The 17,532-nt window shown below is 46.4% G+C and overlaps 1 protein-coding gene across 3 annotated transcripts in view; it reads left to right on the top strand.

Moving 5' to 3' along the window:
• Window positions 1–17,532, top strand: part of ABCA1 (ATP binding cassette subfamily A member 1) — a 137,593-nt gene that overhangs the window by 41,020 nt on the left and 79,041 nt on the right. For all 3 annotated transcript variants that reach the window (XM_019966667.2, XM_019966669.2, XM_019966668.2), the window contains exons 4-5: window positions 965–1,106; window positions 2,746–2,864. In XM_019966667.2, the coding sequence (XP_019822226.2) occupies window positions 965–1,106; window positions 2,746–2,864 (261 nt within the window). The remainder of the gene's footprint in view (window positions 1–964; window positions 1,107–2,745; window positions 2,865–17,532) is intronic.

The following is a 17,532-nucleotide window of genomic DNA, read 5'->3' as shown; positions in this document are numbered from 1 at the left end:
AGCATCAGTCCTTCCAATGAATATTCAGGGTTGATTTCCTTTAGGATTGACTGGTTTGATCTCCTTGCTGTCCAAGGGACTCTTAGGAGTCTTCTCCACAACCACAATTTGAAAGCATCAATTCTTTGGCGCTCAGCCTTCTTTATGGTCCAGCTCTCACATCCATGACTACTGGAAAAACCATAGCTCTGACTATATGGACCTTTGTCAGCAAAATGATGTCTCTACTTTCTAATATAATGTCTAGGTTTGTCATAGCTTTTCTTCCAAGGAGCAAGCATCTTTTAATTTCATGGCTGCAGTCACCATCCACAGTGATTTTGGAGCCCAAGAAAATAAAATCTGTCACTGGTTCCATTGTTTCCCCTTCTATTTGCCATAAAGTGATGGGACTGGATGCCATGATCTTAGTTTTTTTTTTTTTTTTTTTAATATTGAGTTGTAAAGGAGACCACAGGTATAAGGCAAGGAACATGACTGAGATCACAGAAGCATGGGTTCTACCCCTGGTTCTGCCCACTGAGTCCCTGAGTGTTCTTCATCAGCCACTTTATCTCACGATGGTTTCTTCTTTCAAATATGAAGGAAGAGGATTAAGTCATCACCAGGGTCTCTCTGTGTCTCAAAAGGGTGAAGTGGGTGGTGGAAGGTGAAGGAATGAGGGTCTCATACTTGCTGCCCTCCAGGCACCTTCTGTGTACGATCTGGTCACTTCTCCAAAGCTGGTGTCATGAATCCAACCCTACAGATGATGTCAGGCAGATTAAGAACTGCTATCTGATGCCACATTTCCCACTCATGATCAGTCTATGGTGGCAGATTTCTGGGATTCAGAGAATGGGACAGGTTTGGGATGGAACAATGTTTGGGTGGAACCAAAAGAGAAAAAGATTGCTATCAAGTCCCAAATCCTTCAAAGTATTAATGTTTCTCCTTGTGTTTTTCTCTTCCTCAATTTCAACAGGCCACTTTCCAAACAAAGCCATGCCTTCTGCAGGAACACTTCCTTGGGTTCAGGGGATTATCTGTAACGCCAATAACCCCTGTTTCCGTTATCCAACTCCTGGTGAGGCTCCGGGAGTTGTTGGAAACTTTAACAAGTCCATGTAAGTACCGGATCAGGTTTTCTTTCCCAAACTTGTCAGTTAATACTTCTTCTTTCCTTTCTCAGACTCCGGGGAATTTTAAATGGTTGGGTTTGAGTGAAGGTGCTTTTGTGAAGGTTTATGTGATAAAGTCCAAAGAATGAGACCAGGGAGAATTGCTGCCAAAATTTAAAACATTGTAAGCTCATTTTGGTAGATTTTTTATATAGCTGACAGTTCTGTGGTTGGGGGCCTTTCCTTAAAAAACTGGCAGGTTAGAGAGGTAGGGAGAGGGGAGGAGAGGGTGAGATGTAAGGAAAGAGTAACATGGAAACTTACATTACCATATATAAAATAGTTAGCCAATGGGAATTTGCTGTATGGCTCAGGAAACTCAAACAGGGACTCTGTATCAACCTGGAGGGGTAGGGTGGGGAGGGAGATGGGAGGGAGCTTCAAAAGGGAGGGGATATATGTATACTTATGGTTGATTCATGCTGAAGTTTGACAGAAAACAGCAAAATTCTGTAAAGCAATTATCCTTCAATAAAAAAAATAATTAAAGAAAAAGAAAAAAACCCCCCAAAACCTGGCAGGTAAGTAGAGAAGGGAGACACGCACATCAGCCTCATGCATTAATGAGCAAACACTTATTTAGCAAACGTTTATTGTGTGTGGGAGACCGCTGGTCCAGAAGTTGGGATATAGAGGTGTGTAGAGGATGTGGCCTGTCCTCAGGGAGCTTAGCCAAGGCTGGGGGAGCTTGGTCCTTTCTGCTCCCGGATCTCCTTTCTTCCTTCATGGGTGCCCTGTCACACTGTAGTGTCTGTCCTTCTGTCTACAGGTCTTTTTTGGCCCTGGGTGTAAGCTCCCTGAAGGGCATCTTTCATCACTTTTGTATTCCTGGCTCATGGTTTCAACAACAGACATAGGTAGGGCTGAGTAAGTGTTTGCCAAATGAGCCATTGAAGATTCTTGGAAGACACAGAAGCATGGCAGGAGTTAGAAAGGACTAAAGGCTGCAGGAGACGCAGCAGGACAGTTCTGAGGAGACTGAGCCAGGCAGGCAGGGCTCCATCACAGCATGCGTGGGCCTTAGGCTTCGAGACTTTCATGAGCCCCTTTTTCCGTGAAACAGCATTAAAAATTTTATTTTTTAACTGTGTTGGGTATAAAGATTAGTATATTCCGGACTAAATTAATGATATGCATTCATTCAGAAATTTTTTCCTGATTTTAAAAGAAATTTAAAAATGTTGTGGACCCCTAAGTGTATCCTGGGCCTTAGGTACTGTGTCTGCTGTGTTTCATGGATAAGTTGGTCCTGGGGGCCTGTGTGTGTGTGTGTGTGTGTTTGCACGCGCATGTGCATGTGAGGGAGCGCTTCCTGCAGAGGCAGCATGTGGACTGGGCCTTGAAGGCTGGTAAGGTTTGGTTGTACGGATACATGAGGATGAGTGTTTGGGGCAGGGTGGGTGGGTGGATGGGTGGGTTGGAGCATAGCATCTCAGAGGCTGGGTGAGGGGGCAGCTGGAGTGGGTCAGGGGTGGCCTGCAGGGTCCCTGCAGCCAAGCTGGGTGTTCCTGGCAGATACTTTGTTCGAACTGGAGAGACAGCTGGTCTAACCAGGACGTTTCTGCTTTTCTTGCTCCCCCTGCAGTGTGTCTCGCCTGTTCTCAGACGCTCGGCGGCTTCTCTTGTACAGCCACAGAGACACCAGCATGAAGGACATACGCAAAGTTTTGAAGACGTTATACCAGATCGAGCGTTTCAGCTCACGTAAGCAAAATCCGTCTGTGAATTGGCTCATAATCGGAAATGAACCTGCACCGGGGAGAGACAGCAGCTGACGCGTCCTGGCACTTGTTCCTTTTAGCTCTTCCCTGTGGGGTTTTCCTCCTCAGTGGCTAGGCTGTAAGGCCTCTCTGCAGGATGTATTTGAGAAGAAAATACAGAGATTATGAGTGCCCTGGCCTCCTCTGGGGACATAAAAGAAACCCCCTAGAGAGGAATGGCACTGGCCTGGCTTATGGACAGTTGGGGTGCAGGTTGCTGCCAACCTCATTTTATGGAGATGGCCATATGGTTGCCGTGAATGGGCAGATGCTTCTGTGCATATAAGAGCAGATAAAGTTGCAACTTGATATGGATAAGTGAAAGTTAAGCATTCACTTCTAAAAGAAAAACTCAGTTCATCATCCCGCTAGTCATTTGATTTAGTCAATGAGCATTTGAACCTCTGATCTCTAAAAAGTGACATGCTTATCTCTGATCTGGTGAGGGCCTGGGCAGTTTATTGCCATCTAGGAAGTGGCTGAGAGCAGGCAGCCTGCTGGCCGAGGCGCTGGCTGCAGAAGTCACCATGGAGCAGCCTTCCAGGCAGTGGCCAACCAGGGGATGGGGGTGGTGGGAGCATGCCCCCAGGTGTGGGTTGTGATGGCCTGCATGGTCTGTAGAGAATTCAGAAGCGGTAATGAAGCTGACTAAGAGTCAGTCGCTTTTTATCGTCTCCATGCACTGGTGGTTCTAAACAGTGTTGAGTGATAAATTACCCCATCACCAGTCAGCTGCCACCACTGCTCCAGGAAAGTGCTTTTTTCTTAGTTCGGTGTTTGGGAGGAATAGGTGGGCTGGCTTTTGCTGAGAGGCCTCCCAGTTTGCTATCCACTTGGTGAAAACAGAAATAGTGTAAAGTGCTGGAGTTTAAACCAGGCTTGTATTGGAGCTTTCTCTTGGGTGGCTGGACTGTGCTTTACCTGGAGGCAAACTGTATGGGAAGTGGTGAGCGGGAGGTGTCGTTTCACAAGAAAAACAAGTGTGGCCGTGCCTGGGCTCCGGGTCAGCTCTGAGGAGCTTGCAGCTGCTCTGCTCCTAGGTGCATGGCCAGGCCATCTGGATGCCATTTCCTTGCCCTGTAGGCCCCCATCCTGCACACCTGTCTGTCCCAGCACAGGACGCAGAGAGACAACCACCACCACTCAAGGCATTTGTCTTTCCTGATCTGCAGGGGGCCCCCTGCCTGGTAGACCAGAGGCAGTCAGGGTTATTTCTTCTACTGCAGAGACAGCGGGACCCAGAGGAAAGAGTGCTACAGTGTATTATTTTGTAGCTTGGTGACTTTGTGAATAAGTCCTTTCAGGCCTTTTGGGGCCACACTTCTCAGCTGTAAAATGGAGCCAGTAGGAGAACTTTAGCTCATAGGATTGTTGTGAGGAGTAGAGGAGTTGAAACATGTAACTGCTTAAAAACTGCATCTGGCACCAAGTAAACACTTAATGAATATGAGCTATGATGATTTTGGAGTGCTATCTTGGCCAGGATGTTTAACCTCTCCACGCCTGAATTTCTTCAGCTATGAATAATAGGTAACTTGCAGTGTGAACTGTGAACCTCACACAGTGTCTGGCGCATAGTAGATGTTCAATAAACAGGAGCCGATTTTACTCCTGTGCATCAGTAATGTATTTCTGAGCACCTGGCCTTGTTCTTCTGCCTTCCACTGCATGGCTGGAGAAAGGGACTGTGAATGGGGCACAGGGCGGGGAGTAGTTTCAGATCTCGGTGGGTGCTTCCTAAGACACATATAAACTAGAGACATGAGTCAGGGTTGAGAAAAGAAGCCAAACCTGCATTCAAACAACTTTCTCTCCACAGCTCTGAAGAGAGATCTCTGATTATGGTTGTCTCCTGTCACAGCTTATCTCTCCGTTCACCTTTGTCTGCCCTGCAGCTACTTCTTAGGGCCACTTCTGCCCTGCAGCTTCCACCTTTCTTGGCTCTCTTATAGCGCTGAGCCCAGCCTCAGTCCAGAGGGAGATGTAGAGAAATGTTGCTTCTTCCGAGGTGGAATCAGTAACTTTTTGCTGAATTTGAATAACACTCTAGATTTCAGAGGGGTTTCCCAGGTGGCACCAGTGGTAAAGAACCCGCCTAACAATGCAGGAGATGTAAGAGACGTGGCTTTGATCCCTGGGTCAGGAAGATCCCCTGGAGGAGGGCATAGCAACCCACTCCAGTATTCTTGACTGGAAAATCCCATGGACAGAGGAGCCTGGAGGGGCCTGGAGGGCTATAGTCCATAGGGTCACAAAGAATCAGACACGACTGAAGTGACTTAGCACGCACACATGCATGCACTATATTTCAGAGAGTCCAAGGCTGGGGTATATCAGTGTAGATCCTGACTTGGAGACCTCTGTTTCTCTGCAGTGAAAGCCCTACTCAGAGCATGATGGGCTCAGCTCTCTTGTGCTGTCACACTGCAGATGGACAGGATCTTTGGTTGGATTCCTGCCCCCATCAACTTTCTCTGCCTACCCCAGGGATGGCAGGTGGCAGGGACCTGCCTCTCCCACAGCAGCTCATTTTGGGTATTGGCAGAATACCCAAAATTAGAATATTGGTATTCTAATTATCAGAATATATTCACTGATCTTCCGTACCTCCCAGAGAAAGAGGCTAACCTATTTCCCTTGAAGTGTTTATAGACAACTCTTGTGTTTCTTTCCCTCTCTTCCTGAAATCTGTTGTCTTTTTAGGCTAAAAGTCCTCCATTCCTCTTCTGGAATGTCTACCACACCCCCCACTTCCTGATTTCTGCCTCTCAGAGGAGGCAGTTGGTTGTGTTTCAGTGTTTGTCTTTCTTGAAGTTTATCAGAAATTACAACAGTCTTCCAGCACAGAGCAGGAAGGGACTTTCACTCTCTTGCTCTGAGCACCATATTTCTGTAATGTAGCCTTGGATTGCATGAGGCTTTTTGGCATCCACGTCACACAGTTGACTCATTCACCACGTGCAGTCAACCTGAGCTGCAGAGCCTTTTAAATACAGAGTATCGCAAGTTACTTGTTCTCCATTTCTGAATTGTGCTGTTGGCTTTTGAACCTAAAGGGAGAATATCTATCTCTTTTCTGTTTTACATTTTTAGATTCCCTATGTCATCTCTTCCTACTCAAACTGTTTCAGATTCTGTTTCTGCCATGTATTATATTTACTAGTGCTGCTTGTTCCCTGTCATGTAGAAATTTGATAAATAGCTCTCTTTGTTCTCATCCAAGTCGTTGGTGGTTGTGGGACCAGCGTTGGAGGTTTGGATCAGTCTGCTGGAGACTAACAGCCCCTTTGGACAGTGCCATTCAGGCTGTTACAGACCTACCAACCCATGTCGTCTTTGTGCTGGGCACCAGGCTCCTGTGATCTGGTTAGAGGACTTGTCTTGTTCTTCCTTTTCACTTCACCTGCTAACTCCATTGATACATCCATGGATAATTTGTGGATAGGGGGATGTCTGCTCAAATACTCTTTTCTAGTCCCATGGTTTACTGGGCTAGGGCATTGTTTTATTTCCACTTGTTGGATGAGACCTTAGACGTCCGTTAGTTCATTTATAGACAAATGGGTTGATTGAATCAAATGTTCAGCCAGTATTTATTGAACACTTGTATGTCCCAACCAGTGTTCTAGGTGCTGAGACATAGAGGTGTACAGAACAAATATGGCCCCTGTCCATATGGAGCTTCTATTCTAGAAAAAAGACTGTGATCCAGCCAGGGGTGGGGGAGGGACTTTCCCAAATTTCCATAGCTACCGGAGGGATATTCTGGGAATGGAATACAGCTAAAGCTCTGCTGCTCCATGCAGTGCTCTTTCTACAGTGCTCTCTCATTCTGTTCTAGCTGTTCCATTAATCTCCCACCTGGGAAGATCTCCAGTTCAAGAGTTAAGTCACAGTCAAGCTGTCATATCCTTGAAACCATCCTTATAAGCACGTGCAGGAAGCTTTACAGAGGGGCCTCACTCAGTTTTCTCATCACTGGAACTTTTTGGACATTTTGTTTTCTTCCTAAATGTATATCCATCCCGGTTGGACAGGGATTAAATTACGTTTGGGAGTCTAGGTGAGGAGCATTCACTCTTCTTAAGTCCCCGTCATGACTCCAACCCAGTGGAAATGTAAAAGTTGCACAAGTTCTCAAAAGCTCTAGAAAAAGTGACAGGTCTAGATTCTGTCTTTCTGAGATGCAGTCTGGCAAGAAAGAGCATTTCTTTAAGTGAATCTTGTATGATATCTGAGATGGTTTTGAGCAGTACACAGATGACAACTTTTAATTTTAACTCACCTCAAAATAATTTCACAGTATTATTGCTTATGAGGCTGTTAAATAGGGAAAAATTACTTAAAGTTAATTTAAAGACAATATCATTTTATGTGGGTGTGGTGAAACTTGTGTGAGTAGTTTTGTAGAGATGGGAGACTGGAAATTGCTGCTGTAAAAGAAAGCATTTTGGGTTTTGTATTAAGATTTGTTTGGGAGGTGTGATGTCACCAAGATGGTAAAAATAGGTCTTTGCTGACTTTGCTCCCCCCACAAAAAGAATCCTTTGGGGAACAAAATCAGGCTCTGTCCCTCATTAAGTGTGAAACTTGGGCATGCTTTGATTTATTCTGACCCTCAGTTTACCTGAAAAATGGAGATCAGGTATTCTGTGGGTTGTGTGTAGTTGCTCAGTCGTGTCTGATTCTTTGGACTGTAGCCCGCCAGGCTCCTCTGTCCATGGGGATTCTCCAGGCAAGAATACTGGAGTGGGTTGCCATGCCCTTCTCCAGGGGATCCTCCCAAACCAGGGATCGAAACCATTTCTCCCGCCTTGCGGGAGGATTCTTTACTATCTGAGCCACCAGGGAAGCCCTGTGGGTTGTTGAACATTACATCAGATGACATTGTGTGGATGGATGACTGATAGCGAGGTCATAGCACACAGCTGACATGGAATTAATCTGAGTCAGTTTACCTCCCCATCTGTTTCTGGCTACCTGTTTGGCTTTGCCAGTTTGTTAATCTTATTTGGGCCTCAGCTTCCCTTGCCTTGAAATTGGGACTTCGGCGAAATAACCTGAACATATTGCCTCTTGGAAACTTGGTACCTGGGTGGGGGATCACCTGGGACTGAGCAGTGCTGTGGGCTGGCCCCTGCTTGTGGCCCCTGGAGGGCAGGGTTGGGCCTTGTTTGTAACTCTGTCCCAAGCATCAGCAAGATAGCACAGTACAATCAGGCACAAGGCAAGCAGCCAGGGAATCTTTGCGGAATGAAGGTGAGAGATGATACCTGTCCTTTCTCCTTCACAGAGTATTTTGAGGGTCAAATGAAAGCACCTTGAAAAGTATAAAATCCCAGCACATGTCATTTTCAAGTTGATCCATTGTGTGAACCCAGGTCCCCAGGGGTTTCAATTAATAATAATGACAAAAAAGTCTTAAGAACAATCTTGGCTTGCTTTGCTTTCTTCTACAAGGTTTACTTTCCAGAAAAAGTGAAGATGCTCAGTTGTGTCCGACTGGGATCCCATGGACTCCTCTGTCTATGGAATTTTCCAGGCAAGAATACTGGAGTGGGTTACCATTTCCTAGAAAGCCTGCTATGAGTCTTGAAGTGGATTGAAGTGGATTTACTGAGAAGCTAAAGGAGTTTCACTTTCAGAACTCCTTTCCAAGGCCCTGGTAGGGATCTCAGCAATCAAAACTTGCCGAAGTAGGATGTTTAAAAAATACTGTTTTTCTTAAAGAGAGCCCTCTAAACTGTGTCAGCCTCAGGCTTCACACAGCAGCCCTCCAGAGACTTTGGGGCATGGGAAGGACTGTCTTCTTCCCTGGCCTCTTCCTCCACACCACCCTCCAGGCTTGTGCACCACTCCAGCCTCCTCTTGGGAATCAGGCATTTTCCAGTGGAATGACCAGCAGGCTGGCCAGAACTAAGGCCTTTTGGATGGGGCCAGAGCTGCTCAGATCAGGACTGGGCTGGGGAAGGAGGTGTCCCTTTGTTTTCTTCTTCACCTTTTACTGTTTATTTCCTTTGTGCTGTGCTGTGCTTAGTTGCTCAGTTGTGTGCAACTCTTTGTGACCCCATGGAGTGTAGCTGGCCAGGCTTCTCTGTCCATGGGGATTCTCTAGGCAAGAATACTGGAGTGGGTTGCCCTCCTCCAGGGGATCTTTCCAACCCAAGGATCAAACCCAGGTCTCCGGCATTGCAGGCAGATTCTTTACTATCTGAGCCACGAGGGAAGTCCTTATTTCCTTTAGAACTATTTAAAATGAGTTGCTCACTGATACCTAATGGGCTCATTAGCTTGCTTCCTGCTGGATGTTTCTGCTCTAACATTGATTTTGCTCCAGTGCCTTGCTCCTTTCTTGAATCCTGGCATCTGGACTACAGCTTTCCTTCATCTCCATGGCAACATGGGCTTGGACCCTCTCGAGTTTATACCATATGTAGTGGTTAATGACTTCCCTGGTGGCTCAGACGGTAAAGCATCTGTCTACAATGTGGGAGACCTGGGTTCGATCCCTGAGTCAGGAAGTTCCATGGAGAAGGAAATGGCAACCCACTCCAGTACTCTTGACTAGAAAATCCCATGGATGGAGGAGCCTGGTGTCCATGGGGTCGCAAAGAGTCGGACACGACTGAGCGACTTCACTTCACTTCACTTCACTTCAGTGGTTAATACTTCCTACTTGGCTGGAAGTTGGGAGGGGCGCCTCCTGGGGTGGGCCACCCTCACATCTCCTGCAAGAAGTTCCCCAGCTCGCCACTGTCTCTCATTTTCGTAGGTAGCTGGGCTCTTGTCTCCTGGGTTCTTGTCTCTTGTCTCTTAACCCTAGATGCTCCCTCAGCCTCCCCATTTCTTATGCTGGTCCAGGGACAATTCCTTGGCGTGAAGTTGTTGTTCAGTTGCTCGGTTGTGTCCAACTCTTTGTGACCCCATGGACTGCAGCATGCCAGGCTTTCCTATCCTTCACTATCTTCTGGAATTTGCTCAAACTCATGTCTATTGAGTTGGTGGTGCCATCCAACCATCTCATCCTCTGTCGACCCTTTCTCCTCATGCCCGTAATCTTTCCCAGCATCAGGGGCTTTTCTAAAGAGTCAGTTCTTTTCATCAGGTGGCCAAAGTATTGGAGCTTCAGCTTCAGCATCAGTCCTTCCAATGAATATTCAGGGCTGATCTCCTTTAGGATTGACTGGTTGGATCTCCTTGCAGTCCAAGGGACTCTCAAGAGTCTTCTCCTTCTTGGCTTGAGGAGGCACTGTTGTTTCTCTATCATTATCCACGGTGGCCTGGTGCAGTGGACAGGGCTCTGGCTTCTGTCCTGTAGCTGGAGGGCCAGACCCCAATCTCCCCTGTGCATGAGATTCAGCAGCTTTCATTCTCAGCCAAGATCTTAGGTCTCTATGTGTCTGGCCCTGTCTCACATTATAGCCATAGCAGTCCTTTTAACAGAAGCCCAGTAGGTACTAGGGCTTCCTTTGTGGCTCAGCTGGTGAAGAATCCACCTGCAATGTGGGAGACCTGGGTTCAATCCCTAGGTTGGGAATATCCCCTGGAGAAGGGAAATGCTACCCTCTCCAGTGTTCTGGCCTAGAGAATTCCATGGACTATATAGTCCATGGGGTCACAAAGAGTCAGACACAACTGAGCACTTTTGCTCACTCACTCAGTAGGTGCTATGTGGGACTTCAGAAGATCGTTTTTCTGGACCTGCTGAATTGGACCAAGTGAGGTAGGTGGGGACAGTTAAGGGAGGTCTTTCAGGCTTTACTTAGGCTGCCAGGTCACACGTTTCTGAGGATGCCATGTATACCACAGTCCGTGTGAATGACACTTCCCATGAGAACAGTGCTCCATGAAGTTGGGCGCCTTAGCTCAGCTTCCCCTGATGAGGACTAGGTTTACAACTGTCTCCCCACAGCTCCTGATTCAAGGGCTTCTGTAATGCCTTCTATCCAGAGGGCATCCTCTGAAGCTCATGAGAACTTTGCCAGGAAAGAAGAGCAAGGAAGAACTTTGGGCACTCTGTCGCTGCACTGGAGATGTCCCTTTGGAAGACATCCCATATTGTTGAGGTCAAGGGTCAGAAGAGGGAAGGACTGGAGGGGAGGCCTGGGGCAGCACTGATCCTGACCTGGCTCTTGAGTCTGTCCATCCTTTCAGCAAGACTTTTGAGTGTCAGTGGTCTGGCTGTTATTTGCTATGTATTCATGTTACAAATCTGGCTTGTTTGGCTTTTTTGATGTGGCTCTGACCAAGAGTTTTGTGAAAAAAGTCCTGAGGGTTATGCTGGTGTTTACTTAGGGAAATGAATCATAACTTTCTGGCTGTTGGGTTTACAGGTAATACTGAAAACTCACTGCATGGACCTTTAATTCTACTTTAATCTTTGAAAGTCAGAAAGACCTGATCCCCTGAGGGCAGGACAGGCTTTAGTGACATGGCAAGGTAGCTGGCTGTGGCAGGGAGTTGAGGGAAGGAGGTTGTAAAATTATCATCTTGTAAACATACACTTGGCAGCCAGACTGCCTTGGTCCAGATCCCGGCTTTGCTTAGTGACTGTGTGACCTTGGATAATTCTGTGTCTTTGTGTCTCAGTTTTCTCAAATGGAGGTAACAGTCCTCCCTCAGGGCTATCATGGGGAATCATGAGCTAATAAGCATAAAGCATTTAGCACAATATTTGTCACATCATAAGCACCTTATTTATACTTCAGTTCATTATATGACCATCATGTGAGATAGGGAATTTTGTTCCTCTTTGTGTACACAAAGGAGCTGAAGTTCAGAGAGGCTAAGGAAGCACAGCTGGCAAAGGGCGAGAAAAGGACTAGAACTCCAGACTTTGACTCCCTGCTAGTACGTTATTACAGTCTATAGAGAGCAGCCAAGGGTAGCCAGAAAATTTCTCAGGTCGCAGGATACTGGGCATGGATGGACTGGGATCAGAGCGGAGACAAGAGGGCTTCCGAGAGAAATGCCAGACTTCCTCCTCTTCCTGGCTTCATGGTAATAGACATGGGTGGAACGTTCCCCAAGGCCCGTGTAGAAAGAACATCCTGTGACTCACAGCCACTTCTCCTTCCCTGCCTAACCCCTTTCCTTCCATATGAGCAGCTGCTGAAGTAGAGGCTGCAGCCTCAAACTTTCTGAGGCCCCTTATGGGTCATCTTGGGAGATCAGATGACCCGTGTGTCAACATTATATCATCAAACTGGAAATCCTTGAAATTTTTGGCTGACTGCAATTCACATCCATATGCACTTATCAGAAGTTCTGACTTGAGACCTTAGAGTTTCACAATGTGGAAGTTCCCCAGACCTGTCAAAGCCAGGCAGCATCTCAAAACCCAGCCTGTTGGTTGCCATCCAGGGCAGGGTCTGGCCCCAGCTTGGGCTGCCATCAGGGGGATGCAGTGCTGTACTGCTGTATGGAAATATTGCTCAAACTAAATTGAATCAAAGGTCAGCTCTGCCCAGACAAGAATAGAAAGCACAATTGTACTCGACTACTGGACGGCATGTACCACACGATATCAGACTGCCTTTAGAGAGTTTGGATTGTTAACATCAAGAATAGCGTTTCATGTCTCTTGCTTTTCCAGTATGAGGTTTATTTACTCTGTGGGTGGCAAAGAGCAATATGGAACTCCAGTTTGTTTCTCCTTGAAACCTTTCCATTTCTGGCGCTCTCATCACTGTTGCGTTTAGGTATAGAGGGGCGATCTTAGAGTGACACTTTGTCCAACAGACTAAGTTGTACCAGGTAATGATGCCATTTTACATTTAAATATGTTATTACATTCAAGTCTTACAACACCTTGGTATTATTATCCCCATTTTATCGATGAGGAAACTGAGACTCACAGGTTACGTCTTTTGCCCAAGGTGACTGAGTAAAGCCGTGAATTTAATCTGTGTCTATCTGATCTCCAGGTTCAGCATCTTTGCACCATCTCATGTTGCCACGTTGCCTTATTCCACGAGTAGCATGGCCAGCTTTTGATGGCAAAATCATTATAAAGCATTTTAAAAGAATAAAATGATTTACTTAATTCCTATATAGTTGAAAGAGCTAAAGGTGTGTAAGCCAGAGCTGATTGGGTTCAAATTTACCACTTGCTTGCTCTGTGGCCTTGAGCAGGATGTTAACATCTCTGGATCTGTTTCCTTATTTGAAAAATGGGAAAAATAATACCTTTCCCATAAGCTTGTTTTAAGGATTGTAGAAAATAATACATACAATGTGTCTGATGCTCAGTACACGTTGATCCCCTTTTGCTGCCAACAAAGCACTACCATGTCCCTTAAGACGTGTTGTTAATTTTAAAAATAAGAGAAACTTAAACAATTTATACCTTATATATGAACAATTCTTCCTAATCCAGGCCTGGAAAGAACCCATTCTCAGCCCCTAATTCATAAACTTATCTTCCTTTCCCCTGTTCCCTGGCTTCTCAGGGCCCTGCAGGCTGATTCTGATCCCTCACTCATGGTGCTAAGAGCCTCTGGCCTCATTTTTAAGCAAAACACATGAATTCCTCCAACTCTCCTCTTTCTTCCCAGATCATTTTCTGTTGGCCCATTCTGTTTGATTTGGTCTTTCTGTTTCTGGACTATGTTTCCTCCTATTTTGATCTCACCTTCTCTCTGCTCCTTGCCTTTTCCGGGCATCCTCCCCTTCCTTTCTACCTCCCTGGCCTTCAAAGGGGCCTCCATGAGGTGGTCACCCAGCTATTTTTTTACTTTGTCTGATGATGGCTTCTTGTCTCTTCTTCTCTTTCTCTTTAGGTCTAGAACTCCCTGGGGCTAATGCTACCTCTTCAGTGTTATCTTTCTTTTCCTTCTGGGCCTCCCAAGCCAGCCTGACTGTACCTCCCATGCCCACTGCATTTACAGAGCTCCTGACCAGTGTGAACAGCTCACCCACTCTCTCCCTCTGGGGCCACAGTCTCCACTGGCTGTTTGGGGGCCTGTTTACCATTCAGCTTCTTATCAGCTGTCATGAATCCTTGTTCCAGGGGCTCCTGACCCCTTCTTCCACCTTGACCCCTTCTCAGTAAGACAGGTATGCCGTTGCCTTAGCAGATGGATCCAGGAAAGATGTGTCAGGTCTCTTCCCATCCCCTGATTTCAGTGTTGACCGATTCTGTAGTGGCAGAGCGGGCTGGGAGGTTCACAGCTCTGTTCTGACCTTCTGTCCCTGTCCTCTTGGAAGGCAAGGGCAGGGATCCTGTCTTTGTACAGCATCTCTTTTATTACAGATTCCTGCCTTCAAGGAGCACCGAGAAATATTACTACTTGGAACTACAGCTCTAGTGTTTTGACTTCAGTAGCTGTCTAGAAATTTGTTGATTAATTAATTAATCAAATTAATCAAATTCCATTCTATGTAGAATAAGGACTATGTAGTTCCTGGAGCTGTGATGGTCCTGTGGGTCTCAGAAGACTCTGGCTTCCCCAGGACTTGCAGATATCAGGAAGCACAACCCTAAATATTGTAGTTTCTCTAAGGAACTCTTCACTTGTGTCATCTACGACTTTATCAACATTTGTTTTGTTTTGAACTTGTTTAATTTCTCCACTTGTATTTTCTGTTTGGGCAAATTCCAGGAGATAGTGAAGGACAGGGAAGCCTGGCTTGCTGCAGTCCATGGGGTCACAGAGAGTTGGATATGACTGAGCAACTGAATAACAACAAATATTCTCTTGCAGTATGTGTGAGTCAGTATTCAGGGCATTCTATACTGTCATTACTGTTTACCTAATCCACCCCCTAGTATAGCTGATCTCCATTTACAGAAAAATGTAGGGTTGGAGAGTTTAAGCCTCCAAGGGCACATAACTGGAAAATTCTGGAACTGAGATAGGAATCAGGTTAGCCAGACTCTAGAACTTGGGATCTTTCACGAGTGTGTCAGTTTCCTTGGCAAGCCCTCACTGTAGAGAAGGAAACTTCTGGGTTGGGAACCCTGGCTCAGATGAACAGCAGGAGTTCCCGAAGCTGTGTACACCCCGGCTCCCAGCCTCCTCTCATCTGCTCTAAGGAGTCACCCCAGGGAGCAGCCAGGTCACCCTGTCTTACCCCCTTCTCCAGAACCCTGAACTTCCCAGGCAAGCCCTGGTTTTCCTGGGGAGGGTCCAGCTGTCTCAGTGAAGCAGGCGGGAGCTATCCTTGAAGAAGAAAGTGGAGCCCTAGCATCAGGAAAACAAACTGAAACAACAAAAAATACCCCAGAAGACACCTGAGTATGTTTGTTCCCAGCTCTTTTCTGGCAGAGAGATGTTTTGCAGTCGTGTTTATACAAGGTCCTGCTTAAGACGAATAAAGCCAGGAGTGAGAATCTGGCCGCAGTTTCTCTAGGCCATTGCCCCTGGAATAGGGTCAGGGCTGGGAGACCCTCCTTGGGTCCTTTTAAGAAGAGTATCTGGGCCTTGGAAGCTGACATGATCTTTCTCGACTTCTCTCTCTCTCTTTTTTTTTTTTTTATTTGTCTCTTCCACCCACTTCTCAAGCAGCTGATCCCTGTGGTTTCTTTTCATGTTAAACAAAAGAGACTACAGCGATCTTGAAACTGGAGCCGGGGACGGGAGGGCACTGACCGGGAGTAACCCCGCTGCAGACTCTGCTGAGGACTGCCCTCCTCCGCCTTCCTGGGCTGCTGCCCTCCCTCCTCCCTGCTTCTCTGCTCTGCTCAGGCAGGCTGGGAAGAAGCAGAAGGAACACTAAGTGGCCATGAGAGCATCCCCCCACGCCCACCCTATGTATCCCCCTGGCGCAGTGATCCTCCCCGCCACACCCTTCTCCCCTGCCATGAAAGTGTTTCCTTAGCCTGCTCAGAGAGGCCCGGCACTGAGGACTGGCAAGGAACTGAGGATTCTGTCCTGTTTGTCCTCAGCCCACAAACACACATTTCACTTGTTTTGTTCTTTGGACTCCAAGCTCCTGAATTGGTTTCTTTTTTTTTTTTTTTTCCCCTCCTTTTCTTTGCCCTACCTCCCCGCATACAAAGCAAAGCTCTCTGGAAAAGGACAGACCACTGCTGGCTTCTCCAGGCAAAACCAAGGAGGCTGATTTCAGCTGATCAAGAATTTTGGTCCACATTGGAGATATGGCAACAGGAGAGCTCTTGGGGCCTTTTGCTGGATGGTGACTTTCAATCTTCTCTTTGGGCAGCAGGGACCCATTTTTAATTTAGTGACCGGTCCAGTTCCCTGATGGCCGTATTCTGTGACAGTATTTATAGCCTCTCAGTTACCCTTGTAAACTCCTGAGGCTCTTTCCCTCCAAAAGACTACTTTCACTTTCTTGATCTTTGTTTTCACAACAACTTATGAATGTTACTAGCCCATCTTACATCTAAGAAAACTGAGACCTAGAGAGATTCAGAAACGGAGAAAAGTGAGGTTCACAATTGCACAGTTAGGAAACAGCCGAGCTGGGACCTGAATTCAGATTTTCTAATGCCAGTCCAATGCCGATTTAGTTTAATCCCAAGTGTACCTTTTAGTACCAACAATAAGACGATCCCTGAGATCTTCTATAACCCACACATTACAGGTAGGAAAATCGAGGTCATGTCAGCTCACGTGGAAAGAGTTAAATGGCCAAGTAAGTGGCTGTCTTTTCCATTAAGTGTTTTCTATCTAGCGTCCAATGACTGGTTTTTCTTACTAGTCATCTTCTATCTATGCCATCCCTGCAGTGATGTTGTAGAGGTGATTATTCCCATTGATTCTCTGTAAAATGCTAGATTTCTTTATTCTTTTCTTAAGTTCTGATTAGGCAAACCAGTCAGCTTCAACCTTTTCTTCACCTTATAACAGTGTCAGCAGAAAGAATTCATAATTCTCTCTGACTCAGGAACTCAGCCAGGCAAATACATAATGCACACATACACACACACATACCTTGGATCATAAATTCAATATTGACTTGGTTGGCAAAGTCACTTCTGTTCTTATCTATTCTGAAAGCATATACTTTAGGATCAGACTAGCATTGAAGCTAATGAGGTGTCTTTCCTGAAAGTGATGATGGTATTAGCCATCTTTATTGAGGACTTTCTTTGGTTCTAGGCTTTATGCTATGACTTCAGGTACATTTCTCTTTTAACCCTCAGCTCAGTGCAGTGAGGTAGATGCTTGTCATCCTCATTTATCCTGTTATGGACACTTCTCATGTCCTGCTTCCAGCTCCCACATGCCTGACTGTCTTCCTGACCCTGGGCTGATGTAGCTGAGGAGGTTCACTGTCTTGACCTGGTTCGTCTCACACGCATGTCCTGTTTCACCCGTCCCTACCCACAGCAGGTCATCTCAATTCATTACGTGATTCACTCTTATGTGTTCATCCACCACTGATGGGATGCCTCCTCAGTGCCAGGCACTGCTGTCCTTTTGAGTAAGTCCTGGCCCTCGAGCACTTCTGTTCTTCTGGAGAAAATGATGTGGTCCCAGACAATTGTAGCTCGGAGGAAGCATGCATAAGAGGCTATTAGGGTATGGAGGAATGGCCAACTGACCCAGCTTGAGGGCATCATGTCAGGACAGGCTTCCTGGAGGAGAAGACTCATGGCCCGAATCTTAAAGAAGGGTAGGAATCAGCTAGGGCAAGAGGAG

This window comes from Bos indicus, chromosome 8 (genome assembly GCF_029378745.1).
Source record: "Bos indicus isolate NIAB-ARS_2022 breed Sahiwal x Tharparkar chromosome 8, NIAB-ARS_B.indTharparkar_mat_pri_1.0, whole genome shotgun sequence".
Lineage (NCBI taxonomy): Eukaryota > Metazoa > Chordata > Mammalia > Artiodactyla > Bovidae > Bos > Bos indicus.
Note: the sequence above shows the minus strand (reverse complement) of the source record. Positions and strands in the feature narration are given on the sequence as shown.